General features: G+C 39.9%; 1 protein-coding gene across 1 annotated transcript; it reads right to left on the bottom strand.

The window, feature by feature from the left end:
* Positions 1-2: 2 nt before the first annotated feature.
* On the bottom strand, positions 3-4,496 carry lum (lumican). The gene is made up of 3 exons (XM_039792303.1): positions 4,386-4,496; positions 2,099-2,977; positions 3-1,656 (listed from the first exon to the last, which is right to left on the bottom strand). Exons 2-3 carry the CDS (start codon positions 2,970-2,972, stop codon positions 1,502-1,504), a joined length of 1,029 nt encoding a protein of 342 aa, XP_039648237.1. The 5' UTR covers positions 2,973-2,977; positions 4,386-4,496; the 3' UTR covers positions 3-1,501.
* Positions 4,497-16,130: the final 11,634 nt, after the last annotated feature.

Below are 16,130 nucleotides of genomic sequence, written 5' to 3' on the forward strand. Positions count from 1 at the left end.
ACTGTATGTTGGAAACATATTTTATTCAACTTTATTTAAAGTGTGTGTCCGGTTTTCTCACAGCAAATCCAAGAGCAGTTACCGAGTCAAAGGCCACAAAAGAAATCATGATAAAATGAAAAATGACCTAAACATAATGTGATATTCTAATAACATAACTTCATTAATGACAATCCTGAATTCAAGACACTGCTGTCAAGTTGACTTTGTATCAGTAAGAAGCATTTATCAACCATGGTGAACAACAACGTAACAATGAGAGCGCCTTAACTGCAAAAGCTGTAGTTTATTATAAAAGAATGGTACCATTGGTTGCATGCAAGTAATGCAAATGTATACAAATCAGCAATGCGCATGAAAGTGGACAGCTATGAAGTAAGATAACGTAAAGAAACAATTTGACTCTTCAATCATTTCAACGTTTAACTGAGCAGAGAAAGTACAGTAGTTTAAAGGATAGTACCAATGCCTTTTAATCATGTGTCATTTATTCTACTCTTCACAAAGAGCTAAGTCCTACTTAAATTTGGGTTGAAGGAGTTATTTTCGTGAAGAAATAGAAATGTCTTAGTTGGTATATATACAGTATATATATATATATATATATATATATATATATATATATATATGTGTGTGTGTGTACTTTATAGTTCAAAGGAGTCAATCAGTGGGACATCAGGGTATTTGCATCAGGGCACCATTTGTAAAAAAGGCAGACACAAGTAAATAACAATGGTATTTACCTTAAAACCACTTTGATTAATTCAGGAGTTGAAAAATGTGACTTCTATGTTACTGCTGTTTTACATTTTTTCATAATTTCTCACATTGGGCACTACACACTGAAATCTGAGTACATAGTCCTTGTTTGCTGGTCCTTTGCACAGCAATGGATTATTTGTTGTACCCACATTATATTATACATGCTAAACATTAGAACATACAAGACAGACAACAAAATGACGATTGATGATTGAATTGAGACATTGGAGCCATCATTTACTCCATTGTGTCTGAATTCAATGTAATAAAATGCAAGTTTGGAATGTTTAAAGTGTGTGTTTTTCAAAGCATATGAATCAATTTTTATTCATAGAACTTTTGGTCCTTTACTTTTTGTATTTTTGTATTTTTTTTTGTCTATTTTTTGCCTTCATGTTTATGTGAACAATTAGAATGTTCAAAAGATTTAAAAACCTTTGTTTGATGTTTGATGAATTTAACTGATGTTTGCCAATAGTATGTTGCAAACTTGTTGCTAGCTTCTCTTGCCATCAAATTTGCCCAGCTCTTGATTTATTCAAGATATATATTTTAATTGATGAAGATGCCATTACAGTGCATCAGATTTGCATTAGCATTTACTACTTATGTGCAAGGACATGTGAGCACTATGTCAGGAGGGATATTACACCATTTTAATCCAGAAGGCTTTGGTCTGAGCCATATAATGGTAGTAGAAAAGGGGGTAATGGAAAGGTCATAGATTTGAGGGAGGTCCTTATTCAAAAATGACATCTGAAAGTTGGCGCAGGCAGTTGGAGGTGTCAGGGGGCATGCTGCTGTGTGTGATGTTGTTGCCGTCCAGACGCAGATGGTTCAGGTGGGAATAGTTGACAGGAGTTATGTACTTGCAGAAACTTGCCAGGTCAAACTCTACAGAGAATCAAAAATGGAGAGAAGTTATTATATACCTTTCAACCACCTTATACTGGGGGTCAAAGGTACTCTTGGGAGTTTGTGACCACTAAGACGAGGAAGCAGGCAATACACAATTCCTGTGGTTTAATGCTATTTTTCTAATGGAAGTCGATAACGCACAAAGATACAATGCACCTGCAAAGGCAGTGAAGAAGAATGCAAGCCAGCAAACATGGATGGAAATAATGCATGATTTGAAATATTTACAAAAGTAGGCTCAGTAAAATGTTTTATGAGGAAGGTAAAGGAGTAAGCTAAAGGATACACACAGCATGTTTGGTGAGACAAAGTAAATGCAAACATAACTTTAAGACAACTCCACATGGCACCTTTAAGAAAATAGTCAAATAGTTGAACAATGCTTTTAGGAGAGTGAAGATTGACAGTTGCCACTCACTGCTGATTTCGTTGGCCTGGAGGTAGAGTTGCTGCAGCTGCTCGTTGATCTCAGGGATGGACTGCAGTTTGTTGAAAGACAGGTCCAGCTCCACTAGTGATGTCACATTGAACACTCCAGCAGGGAGTCCGGAGTCCACCAGCTTGTTGTTGGAGATCCTCAAGTACTGCAGCGAGGGCATCTTGCTCAGGTATCCTGCTCCGACACTGTCAATGTCATTGTAGTCAGCATAGAGAATTTCCAGTGAACTGGGAACTCCGGCAGGCAGCTTCTTCAGCTTGTTGTGGCTCACGTCCAGGGACAGCAGCTTCTTTGGCCCTTTGAATGCCCCCCCGATGGCATCGGACGTTAGCTGATTGTGCTGAAGGTTGATGGAGGTCAAGTTCTCCTTGTCAGTCAAGAGTCCAGAGGGGAACTTGGATAACTTGTTGTACATTATCTTCAGCTCATCAAGGGACTTTGAGGGAGGGACAACTGGCTCTGTCAGGTTGTTGTAGCTGAAGAGTAGCTTCTCCAGGCCTGTAAGTTTGTCGATTGTGCCCTTTGCTATCTTAGCATTGGTAATCTGGTTGTTGTCAAGTATCAGCCAGCGAAGTCCCTCAGTGACGTTATCAAACACTCCTGCCTTGATCTCTTCTATCTGGTTGTTCTGGAGGTACAGGTACTTGATCCCTGTTGGCACTACTGGAACAAACTTGAGCTTGCGGCTGTCACAATACATGGCAGTGGGGAAGTGGATTGGGCAGTCACATTCTTGATTACAGTTGGGCCCTGAGGGTCCTTGCATATAATTAGGCTGGTACTCATAATCATAATATTGGCACAGGGCTACGCTGACCAATACGGCCAACAGGGGTACACGGAGAGGGAACATAACGTCTGTGGAACAAACAGACAGAAGGGAAGGGGAGGCAGTGGATACATTAGAAAGGTTAGAGGGGTCAAGACAACACACAAATGTTAACTATTAACTAATAAAAGAAATGAGACATAAATAGTGCTTTGTTGAAGGCTTATAGTTAGAATTCTGGTGGTACAATAGGATTTATTAATAAAAAAAAAAGAAAACTAAAGAATGAAAGAACTATAAAACAAAACTCTTAAGCTATTATGCTAGAGCAGGGGTCAACAACCTTAGGCACGCGTGCCACCATTGACACGCGGTAGATCAACCAATGGCACACTAGCAGTAAGTGTGCAAGAGTTTTTGGGAAATGTTCCAATCCGCATGCCAAATGACCTCTTTCATAGCCATTGGCAGGAGCAAAGCCTGTTATTTACGGTAGTGTGATTGACTTTTTCCCCATCCACATTCCGCGAAGACCCACCCTACTCTACCTCTGATTGGCTAGTCGTTGTTGCCTTCTTCACAGAATGTGGCGCAAAGGAAGATGATGGCAGGCTTAATGCTGATTTGGCCAATGATTAACAAGAACATTTTAAAATGGCACTTCATATTTTAAAAAGCCAACCCCTGTGCTAGAGAGATGTCAATCTTACTCACCTACCTATACCATATTATCACACCCACTTCACAGAGTATTATATTATCGGTCAAGAGTTCATGTCAACCGACTAGATTCCTGGATTCCTTGATTCAATTATCTGTATTGAGCCACATCATTACAGCTGCATTTTGAAGCAAACTGCATTGCTCCCAGCACCACCATCTATCAACGTGATACATTTCTACATAAACCAACAATGGGAGCAATAATGCAACACAGATGTTCCAAGAGTAAACACTATATACATCCATATTACACTGATCAAGATATGTATTATGTATGAAACACTAAATAAAGTGATTTCCGTACTTTTCTTTATAAACAATGATGCAAATACACAGAAGAATGAACTAAAACCAGACATATGACTAGTTTAGGATCATGATTGGACAACATCAATCCTGCAGACAATGCAGAACCAGAATGATTAATTCCAGACACATGAAAAATGCCGATAGAAACTGGATCCAAGTGCAACAGATTGTTTTCAAGTCTCAAGTTGTGGAAATCTATGAAACAGTCATAAAAATGCACTTCAGATCTATATAAACATGTAAGATCTAGGCTAATACGCTGCTATTCATAAACAATATGCACATCATCAAACTTCTACCACTTTTTGTTCCATGCACTGGTATTCTTGCCTTCTCTGTTGCTGCACTAGCCACTGCTCAAAAGCCTAGCAGTGACTTCTGATAATCCCATCCGGAAAAGAGAAATAAAGAGTAATAATAATCAAACAGGAAATCACAAATGCATGCCGCCACATGCAAGCTTACCTGCAGTTCTCACTCTTTGTGTGCGTGGGGTGGAGGGCCAGTAGGTAAGAACAGTGTGGTGTTCAGTGTGGGTCTCTGGAGAAAAACACAGAGGGAAAGAAGGAGAGAGGGGGAGGAGAGAAAGAGAGAGAGCGAGAGTGGTTGATGGAGAGACAAAGAGGGAGGAGGGGAGGCTTCTTCAGCAAACTGGAGTCAGGTCGTCATGTAAATTTAAGGTGTCATCAGTATGAATGTCTGGGGGAGCATCTTCCAAAAACTGCGGTTAATTAACAAGGAACTGGTGCAACAAGGAACGGGAATATCATACCACAAAAAGCTAAAAAATGTATGATGCTCTTAATATTACCTCCACCTTTTCTAAAGTTAATCACCTTTAGAGATCAACCACTTTTTCTGGTAATTGTCCTCCCCCAAAGTGATGTGTGCAAGTTGAAAATCAAGTTACAGTTGGGGAAGCTTTGTGGAAAAATGGAAAGAGTAGGAGAAGCTATGTGTGGAAAAATGTGAAAACGATCTCTGGCAGCCGTTTAACCCAGACGCCGGTTGTGAAGAGGAATAAATTCAGCCTCTCGTGCTGTGAAAAAGGCTTTGGAAAATCTGATAAAAAGGTTATGAGACAACCAGAGACTTGCATAACACTTGACACAAACATTTCTTCTCCTCTGTTTTTGACCAATGACATGGGACTGTAAGGGGTGAAAGGTAGGTTAAAGCAGATCCAATTCATCCCATATGTCTATGCTATGAATTATTGTCATTCTTTTACCCCAACATCTTTCTTCTCCAGAAGCCCTGAAATCACACTCAATCACACATTATGTACTTCTCTATACAAATAGAGAGACAATTGACCAATATCGACAAGGGTGGTGTTCTACTCTGATAGGTGCAGTTGAGGAAGGCGATGGGGGAGACAAATGGCCAAATGTTTCCCCCATTTGTTGGTGGACGTCCATCACACCATCACAGCATGCCGGGAATTGACGCCTGGATTTAATTGGTCGCAGTACAGTCTGTTACTCTACTCACATACCATTCTTAGAGACCATGTTGGATACATTTCTCGTGTGTGGAAAACTTTCATACCTCACATTCTAAATCAAAATATCTGAGTTCCCAAGATATTCCTCCCCCACCAGATAATCAGTTTAGCAAAAGTTGAGGCATTCGACTGCCTTTTTATGTCCTTGCTTGCATCTGCAGGCTTGTTTGACCCACAGAATCATCTTTTTTATTGATTTATGCATTTGTAAAGAAAATACATTTGGCTTTGATAATATAATACTGATTAGATTTATTGACATTTTAACAATTCTTAGTAAAGGAAAACACTTGTTTAACCTGAATACACAGATAAAGTATGACAAAATGAAAGAAGAGTGAGGCATAAAGGGAAGGTTTACGCTTCTGTTGATTGGCCCAAAAGATGCTTTTGCAGACTCCCCATGCATCTCCAATATATTGCACAAGTATTATTGCACAAACTGTGTAGAAAAATAATGCAACATTCCTTTATTGTTGACGCTATGCTTTTCAAACATGAGAAAAGTGGATGGAAACAGTATGGAGACCAAAACAAACAGTTTGTCATTTAAGTACACAAAGCATCTCAAAACCTCCACAATGAGAAAGCAAGTAGTAACTTTCAACTGTTAGTCATCCAGGCAAACTTAATGCATCTCAGATTTTTGTTGTGACAAGCTCAAAAATGTCCCACAACTATTTCTCTATTTTTCAGTGAAGCCGTATATTTAATTTTTTCTCTTTTCTCTATCTGTATTTCTCTTTCTTTGAGTCAATTCTCTCTTGAGAACTTTGTTTCTTAATAATAGATAAGAGATAGCTCTTTATTTTTACTGCCACATGTGTGTCTCCACTCCACATTCAGTGATAGATGCCTTTAGAGTCTCAGTAAATGCCCCAAAGACCATGTGAGCAAGTCATTAGTATTGTTGGGTCAATAGTTTCTACGACCTTAAAGGTCACTTAACACATGTACCAAAAACTATTTAGAATCTAAACAAATATGAGTTGGTGAAGATTGCCTGAACTCTCCATAAAACCAGTTGTGATTCTAAGGTCTGTTGGGGCCCTAGGCAAACATTTCTAGGGGGCCCCTCAAAACCAGTTTTTATGACCATCACTCTACAAATGCTGCTTATGGGCCTTGGCTACGGCTACATCTTGTACCCGAAATCTTTGCACATTTAATTTGATTTCTAAGGAGATCGACCTTTCTGTTAAAGAGTAAGAGTAAGATTTATCCCAGAACTGTCGCCACAGACACCCAGTTTGTAATACTGCAAATGCAAGGGCTTTCATCAGCGGGCCATAGGCTCAATCAACATTGTGTTACCTCAATTGGCGATAGATAGTGACTTAACAGACATTTATTTATATTAAATTCTTCAAGATTATTACTTTAAATGTGTAGTTAGTCTTTCATTATAGCCAGGGTGCGATTTGCTGGGGGGATTGCGTGGTATTTGCCCCTTTCTGGTCTACATATCCCTGCCTCTGCTGAATTATTTTTATCCGTGTTGGGGACAAGTGATCAATGCTACTTCACCAATAGACTATTAAATACCTAAAATAGAAGTATTTCAAACTAAAGAGCTGTAACATGAACAGTCTTTAGTGCAATAGAACGATAAAATCCAAGTGGCAGTTGCTGGTTGTATTTAGCCGCTACAGAGCTCCAGGATGCCGGCAGTTGTTTAGCCGCCAACAGGTGACTGTGAGCTGGCTACAGGCACCGCCAGATGACGGTCCTTTCAGGGGCCATGTAGTGGAGTTTAGCCAGAAAAAGTGAGTGTCATGCGATGACAGTTAAGTTTAGGCACCAAAACGACTAGTTAAGTTTAGGAAAAGACTGTGGTTTGGATTAAAACATTCCCGAGGAATGAACGAGCGTTTCCTGGGTGAAAGAATTTTGTTTTCGCCGCAAAGTGAACCCTGCTCTCTGGCTTGAAAGCGCTGTGTTTTATGTTGACACCACATTGTGCTTTTCATTTTGAGATTATTTTCCATTAAATATTGAAGTGCATATTTAAGTGTTTTGGCATGCTTGGCCAAGTGGCACTATATCCATGGTATTGAAAGGGGGATTTAATTATTGCATGTTTGTTTTGTTGTGCATGACCAAAAAACATCCCTCCCTCTGCTTTTTTCACAAATCGCACCCTGATTATAGTTAATGAGCCACACCTGATGTCACCTAGGCCCGTACAGCACACGTGGCTCGTTAAGGTCTTTTCTCCAGGTTGGAAGGCCCAGATCCCCCATGTACTGCAGTCCAATTCAGCCAACTCCACACTATGAGCAACATTTTTTCATTACACATTTAATAAAGCCGCTTTCAATATAAGAGTATAATAATTTATGTGCACAAATGGTAAAAAAAATAACCCTTGATACTTGCTGTCCCTGTGCATTTCAAAGGGCAAAGAATGGACAAACCCCTTATACTGAATGAAACAGCTTTCCATTGGTCCAAACACAATTCACATGTGTGCCATTCATCAAGAAACTGTCCAAAATATTTATTTCTTTGAGGTTGGTGTGTTTTTTACCTCTGTTACTGGCAGTGTTTTTTGTGTGAACCCAAACTTAAGCTGTTCCAGACTGCTCGTAGAGTGGAGGCTGGAAAACAGTAATTTTGTCATTTTGCTTAGTCACTGTGCTTCTCCTCCAATGTGTTGATGTCTGCCTTATGCTCTCACATCCTTTCCATTAGGCCAGATGGCAGACATTGGCTTTCAGCACTGTTTTCCTAATACTTTTGTTTGTACTTAATTGTAACTTGTTTAATTTCCCTGTGGTGATGCCAATGGGGTCATTCCAGATAGATTTTTTCATTTTATTTTGTCTTTAAAAGTCAAAAGTTCAAAATATAAGTAATATTCAACAAAATCAGTTTGTCAGGCCTGCAATGTTTCTGGCATGATTTGAAGCTACGTTAAGCAATATATTTCATATTGAACACAATCACTTCCTTTAGCAGGAAAGTGAAGTGCTGCCAAGATTGATCAACATATCAGTCTGCCGATCTGTGCAGCTTTTAAAGGGATCATATCAGAACAACTTTTTCAGTGCTTTTTTTGCACATACATTTGGGTAGTTTGAGTGCCTACCAAACCACAAACTGTGAAATAAGCCACCCAGTCATTTTTTTGTGGGCTGCCTTGTTCAGAAAACATGGGATTCAACAAGCCATTCAGTCTTGGCTCCCCTTCCTTTGTCACGTGCAGGCTCATTAGAACATACTGCCCCCCATCTGAGTATTTTCACCCACGGCTTTACAGTAAAACTACCTTTGCAAAGGTGCACCATATTATTCTCGTAAGCCAATCAGAGCAGACTGGGCTTTTCGGGAGGGGGGCTTAAAGAGACAGGTGCTAAAACGAACGTGTTTCAGACAGAGTTACAGGTAAATTGAGACAGACAGTCTGATAAAAAATAAGATGTTTTTTAAACATTAAAATATATAAACATGTAATGTTCTAGCAGAAACCCAAAATATGTGAACCTGAAAATGAGCATGATAAGTCTCCTTTAAATGTCTTAGTTTGCTGATCTAAAAGAACAAAAACAACAGCTTTTAGATTCAGATCTGTACAGTGTTATTTTCTTACCTTTCCAGTTTAGAAAGAATGTAATGCTAAAGCCAAGTATTTCATAACTTTAACAATCAATAAAGCATTAAATGCATGAAAGTCATTGGCGGTGCTCATGCTCAAAATGCAGAGTCAGTCGATGGTTTCAAGAAACTGTTGAAAATGAATTTGTTCCGTAGGCACTTTGTCCAGTAATGTGTGTTGTGCCTCCTGGATTGTTTTTATTGTGTTAATGTTTAATGTTTGCCTTTTTCTAGTTTTTCTAGTTATATTAATGTTGACTATTGTCTACTTTTATATAATATTTTAAGTTAATTTAAGTATGAAAATGGTCAGTGGTCCAAAATATGTATTCTGTCTTGTGGTAAACTACAGACAAAACCCTCAGATAAAGAAGAAAAGAGTGTTTTTCACTGGTGTACACACACTATTCACATTGTGCCCTGCATCTGTAACTTGTCCAGAATGTTTGTTTCTTTGAGGCTTGGTGGCCTTGAACTGTGTTCCTGCCAGTGTTTTTGTGAAGCAGCTTGAAGCTGTTCCAAACTGATCTTATTGTGGAGGTTGGGAAACACACATTTCACTTAGTCATTCTGCTTCCTCCCTCTAACTTTACTTTGATTGACTTTAAGTTCATATAGCGTCTGATTCTTTAATTGATTAATTTTTTTTTTAACTGCAAATGTCCTGCTCTCCATGTCTCTGAAATAGGCTGACATACTATTTATACACTCATACTAGTACTACTAATAATTTCCCCTTGGTAATGTAGCCTATGAATTTCCATGAACACAATTCTAAGATGCACGAGACATAAAGGCTTCCAGGATCGGTTGATAACTCAAACTTGCCGAGAACCTAGACACCCGTTTGATTACATAGACTCATTCATTAGGCATGGTTACGGTCTCGTTCAGTAGCTTGGTGCGCGGTCTCCTCAACAACCTACCTACCATGTAACAAACATTTAACTTAACATAACTACCAAGATAACATGACATGTATTTATATGTGATATCCATCGATAATGTAGCCCATGAATTTCTATGTACACAATCATCTAAGATGCACGAGAAATAAAGGCTGCCGGGATCGGTTGATAACTCAAACTTGCCGAGAACCTAGACACCCGTTTGATTACATTAGACTCATGCACTCATGGTTACACTCTTGTTCAGTAGCCTGGTGCGCAGTCTCCTCGTGACAGTCATACCGAGTAGCTCTCACCGCAACTGTTCTTCTACAACTCTTCAACAACTCTTTCGGTCCAATCGGGGTAGCCCATTTCCTGATTGATTCTACCACCACTCTAGTGGAGGCGCTAATGAGCTAGATTACTACACACACAGTAGCAGAAGAAGACCAGCTACACACAACGGAGCATACACCGATCGCACTCAGCTTGAGCGAAGTGCTGCCGGCACGAATGAGGTAAAAAAACAGGAGTGAGTCGGTTCATTGACATATGGCACTTGATTCTCCCGGTTCAGTGACACGACTCAGGTTAATTAACCGGCTCTTCAGTCAGTTCATCAACACTATTGTCCTGGAATCAATGTATTCCTTGGGATATTGGTAGAATTATACTGTCATAAAGGAAAATAAGAAATATTTATATAAGCAAATAATTTCTTCAGTAGTGATAAGTAGCCTAATTATTTATATTTGTTATGTTTCTTTACATGTTTAAAGCTGTTTAAAGCTGTAGTGCGTAGTTTGTCAGCCCCTTGAGGAATTCTAAGTAATGACAACAACATTGTCGGCACATCCACATGATACAAGCCTTCCGTGATTGCACAAAAGTTAATTTTTACTTGCAGTGAGTCAGTTTACAGCACTCACAGCATAGTACAGAAAGTGACTGAAAATTGTTCACAACAGTGCCTTTTTAAAGGAGTTGGGAGTCAAGTTAGTTATTCGGTTGACAAAAGTTCATGCAATCAGTAGCTTTCTTCTTATCTCTGGTCAGGCCCGGCATCTCCTCCACGTTATGCGTTCTGCCCTCAGGGATACATCCTGTGCTCTTGGCAAGGTCACTCATCTTTCATGATTAACACATGATAACATGAAAGACAGAAATACTAAAACAGAAATACTAAAACAGCAGTTTGGATGCAAATGGTTTAACTGGTAAACTGAAGCAAAAACCATTCTAAGCATAATTTTTCTAACACACTGAATATATATATATATACAGTGCCTTGCGAAAGTATTCGGCCCCCTTGAACGTTTCGACCTTTTGCCACATTTCAGGCCTCAAACATAAAGATATAAAACTGTAATTTTTTGTGAAGAATCAACAACAAGTGGGTCCCAATTATGAAGTGGAACGAAATTCATTGGTTATTTCAAACTTTTTTAACAAATAAAAAACTGAAAAAGTGGGCGTGCAAAATTATTCAGCCCCTTTACTTTCAGTGCAGCAAACTCTCTCCAGAAGTTCAGTGAGGATCTCTGAATGATCCAATGTTGACCTAAATGACTAATGATGATAAATAGAATCCAGCTGTGTGTAATCAAGTCTCCGTATAAATGCACCTGCTCTGTGATAGTCTCAGAGGTCCGTGTAAAGCGCAGAGAGCATCATGAAGAACAAGGAACACACCAGGCAGGTCCGAGATACTGTTGTGGAGAAGTTTAAAGCCGGTTTGGATACAAAAAGATTTCCCAAGCTTTAAACATCCCAAGGAGCACTGTGCAAGCGATAATATTGAAATGGAAGGAGTGTCAGACCACTGCAAATCTACGAAGACCCGGCCATCCCTCTAAACTTTCAGCTCATACAAGGAGAAGACTGATCAGAGATGCAGCCAAGAGGCCCATGATCACTCTGGATGAACTGCAGAGATCTACAGCTGAGGTGGGAGACTCTGTCCATAGGACAACAATCAGTCGTATACTGCACAAATCTGGCCTTTATGGAAGAGTGGCAAGAAGAAAGCCATTTCTTAAAGATATCCATAAAAGTGTCGTTTAAAGTTTGCCAAAAGCCACCTGGGAGACACACCAAACATGTGGAAGAAGGTGCTGTGGTCAGATGAAACCAAAATCGAACGTTTTGGCAACAATGCAAAACGTTATGTTTGGCGTAAAAGCAACACAGCTCATCACCCTGAACACACCATCCCCACTGTCAAACATGGTGGTGGCAGCATCATGGTTTGGGCCTGCTTTTCTTCAGCAGGGACAGGGAAGATGGTTAAAATTGATGGGAAGATGGATGGAGCCAAATACAGGACCATTCTGGAAGAAAACCTGATGGAGTCTGCAAAAGACCTGAGACTGGGACGGAGATTTGTCTTCCAACAAGACAATGATCCAAAACATAAAGCAAAATCTACAATGGAATGGTTCACAAATAAACATATCCAGGTGTTAGAATGGCCAAGTCAAAGTCCAGACCTGAATCCAATCGAGAATCTGTGGAAAGAACTGAAAACTGCTGTTCACAACGCTCTCCATCCAACCTCACTGAGCTCGAGCTGTTTTGCAAGGAGGAATGGGCAAAAATGTCAGTCTCTCGATGTGCAAAACTGATAGAGACATACCCCAAGCGACTTACAGCTGTAATCGCAGCAAAAGGTGGCGCTACAAAGTATTAACTTAAGGGGGCTGAATAATTTTGCATGCCCAATATTTCAGTTTTTTATTTGTTTAAAAGGTTTGAAATATCCAATAAATTTCGTTCCACTTCATGATTGTGTCCCACTTGTTGTTGATTCTTCACAAAAAATTACAGTTTTATATCTTTATGTTTGAGGCCTGAAATGTGGCAAAAGGTCGAAAAGTTCAAGGGGGCCGAATACTTTCGCAAGGCACTGTATATATATATATACAGTACAGGCCAAACATTTGGACACACCTTCTCATTCAATGCGTTTTCTTTATTTTCATGACTATTTACATTGTAGATTCTCACTGAAGGCATCAAAACTATGAATGAACACATGGAATTATGTACTTAACAAAAACGTGAAATAACTGAAAACATGTCTTATATTTTAGATTCCTCAAAGTAGCCACCCTTTGCTCTTTTGATAGCGCTGCAAACTCTTGGTGTTCTCTCAATGAGCTTCATGAGGTAGTCACCTGAAATGGTTTTCACTTCACAGGTGTGCCTTGTCAGGGTTAATTTTTTCCCTTATTAATGGGGTTGGGACCATCAGTTGTGTTGTGCAGAAGTCAGGTTGATACACAGGCGACTATATTGGACAACTGTTAGAATTCATATTATGGCAAGAACCAATCAGCTAAGTAAAGAGAAACGAGTGGCCATCATTACTTTAACAAATTAAGATCAGTCAGTCCGGAAAATTGAGAAAACTTTGAATGTATCCCCAAGTGCAGTCGCAAAAACTACTACAACGAAACTGGCTCACATGAGGACCGCCCCAGGAAAGGCAGACCAAGAGTCACTTCTGCTGCTGAGGATAAGTTCATCTGAGTCACCAGCCTCAGAAATCCCAAGTTAACAGCAGCTCAGATTAGAGACCAGATGAATGCCACACAGAGTTCTAGCAGCAGACACATATCTAGAACAACTGTTAAGAGGAGACTGCGCGAATCAGGCCTTCATGGTCAAGTAGCTGCTAGGAAACCACTGCTAAGGAGAGGCAACAAGCAGAAGAGATTTGTTTGGGCCAAGAAACACAAGGAATGGACATTAGACCAGTGGAAATCTGTGCTTTGGTCTGATGAGTCCAAATTTGAGATCTTTGGTTCCAACCGCAGTGTCTTTGTGCGACGCAGAAAAGGTGAACGGATGGATTCTACATGCCTGGTTCCCACCGTGAATGCCATCCCATCCGGTTTGCATTTAGTTGGACCACCATTTATTTTTCAACAGGACAATGACCCCAAACACACCTCCAGGCTGTGTAAGGGCTATTTGACCAAGAAGGAGAGTGATGGAGTGCTGTGCCAGATGACCTGGTCTCCACAGTCACCGGACCTGAACCCAATCGAGATGGTTTGGGGTGAGCTGGACCGCAGAGTGAAGGCAAAAGGGCCAACAAGTGCTAAGCATCTCTGGGAACTCCTTCAAGACTGTTGGAAAACCATTTCAGGTTACTACCTCTTGAAGCTCATCAAGAGAATGCCAAGAGTGTGCAAAGCAGTAATCAAAGCAAAGGGTGGCTACTTTGAAGAATCTAGAATATAAGACATGTTTTCAGTTATTTTACACTTTTTTGTTAAGTACAAAATTCCACATGCGTTCATTCATAGTTTTGATGCCTTCAGTGAGAATCTACAATGTAAATAGTCCTGAAAATAAAGGAAACGCATTGCCATCTCTTCTCTGGATCTTTCGTCCTTGTCAACACCACACAGACACATTTACAGGCTACATAAATAGGAGCACATGTGCAAAAAAAAAATTGTTCATAACTAAGATACAAGCGGTACAAACATGAAGATCCAAGCAAGCATATTAGCCAACTGGGATATTCTTGGACTTCTTGGCACAGACACCCAGAGGCTTCTAATAAAATCTCAGACAGCACCCAGACACCACCTTCTGTTCCTACCATGTGGCCATGTGGTAAGCACTGCGCTTAAAACCAGAGACTCATCCCGAGGCAGGCCAAGTGATTCTCTCACCTTGTCTCTCATGGGCTCACATGTGCTGCAAGAGTGAACTGGCACTAAATCAGACGACAAGAACTGCCTCACACAACATACCTCTGGTCCATTTGTGGTTAAATTACCCACCAGTATCACACAAATCCCCCTTCTCTCACAATCCCTAAATTAAGGGATATAGCTAAAGTGTATTGTTTTCATACAACATCTCATGCACAGTAATACTAGGGTTTAACACATTGGTGGTGGTGGTGGTGTTTGTTAGAAGTGGTGTTTGGAGGAATTTAGTATCATATTACAGGTATCAGACAGGCATAAGCCCAGGTGTTTGTGTGTAGTTACATTTGGTTAATATAGTTTAGATTTGCAGATTAAAATGACATTCTGCATAAATGTGTAACACATCTGCTCTTCAGCAGGATATCACCAGTCTTTGCTTTCGACACGGGGAAGCTCAGCCTACTTTGGTTGCATACGCGCCACAAGACAAGCACTTAAAACACACACACACACACACACACACACACACACACACACACACACACACACACACACACACACACACACACACACACACACACACACACACACACACACGTGCACACTCACATGTGCATGTGAAAACACACTAAGCAATGAGTGCACAGTATGTGCAAATATGCTCCGAATTAAGTTGACGGAAACATATTTGCACACAACTGATTTTCTCCAAAGTACTTCTTCTCAAGCTTTTAACTAAAACCATGAAGACACCTCCATCTACTTGCACCAACACACATAAATACTGGCAACGGGCCTAAAGCAATAAGTCTAAGTGCTTATGGTCTAGAGAAGATAGATGTCTGTTGAGAAGATCAAGTTGCGCTGTGCTTTTGCAAGTGTGTTTTAGGGGGGAGCGACAAAGAATATAAAGTTCTGTACCAATAACCACCACATGGGGGCAACAGATTGAAGTACAATCACGTTGCTGTATTAAACTGACTCTGCATTGCTGGGATGAGAGCCAGTGCTCAAACACTGATGCTTTTCAGTCTGTCCTTGGTTAAAAAAAAGACCCAAGTTATATCAGACAGAGATGGATTTGAGCCAATGATAACTCTTAAATGTTCTGTTTTTTCATTGCTTCTTTTTTTGGGATAGGCTGTTTGCATTATTTGTAATTTAACGCCACACAGTGAGGGAGGCAGTTTATATGGAGGCCCAAAAGTGTCAATTTTCACTAATTATTTTATGAGTGAAGTTGATGAAATGAATAACATTTATTTATATTTTTTCAGTCCAAGCACACACTCAATCATTTATCTACTTCTACACACACTATTGTATTTATTTTCCCAATTTTACTCCCAATACTTATAATTTATCTCAAACATCCCAATTTTGTTTTTGCTTTTTTGATAATGAGAACTGTTTGATTGGTCTAGTGGCAAAAAATGGACGTACAGAAAGGAGGGTGTTGAAAATAAACAGTTGATGGCAGTAATGCAGTGACTTTTGGTAATTGATAATTGTCACTTCTGAGACTCCAAACAATACAATGAAAAAT

The sequence above is a fragment of the Perca fluviatilis genome, chromosome 23 (genome assembly GCF_010015445.1).
Source record: "Perca fluviatilis chromosome 23, GENO_Pfluv_1.0, whole genome shotgun sequence".
Taxonomy (NCBI): Eukaryota; Metazoa; Chordata; class Actinopteri; order Perciformes; family Percidae; genus Perca; species Perca fluviatilis.

Coding starts and splice junctions, on each gene's coding strand:
- lum (XM_039792303.1), bottom strand. CDS start 2,972: ATGTTCCCTCTCCGTGTACCCCTGTTGGCCGTATTGGTCAGCGTAGCC. Junction 1,657..2,098: donor CCAGGCCAACGAAATCAGCA/GTGAGTGGCAAC, acceptor GATTCTCTGTAG/AGTTTGACCTGGCAAGTTTC.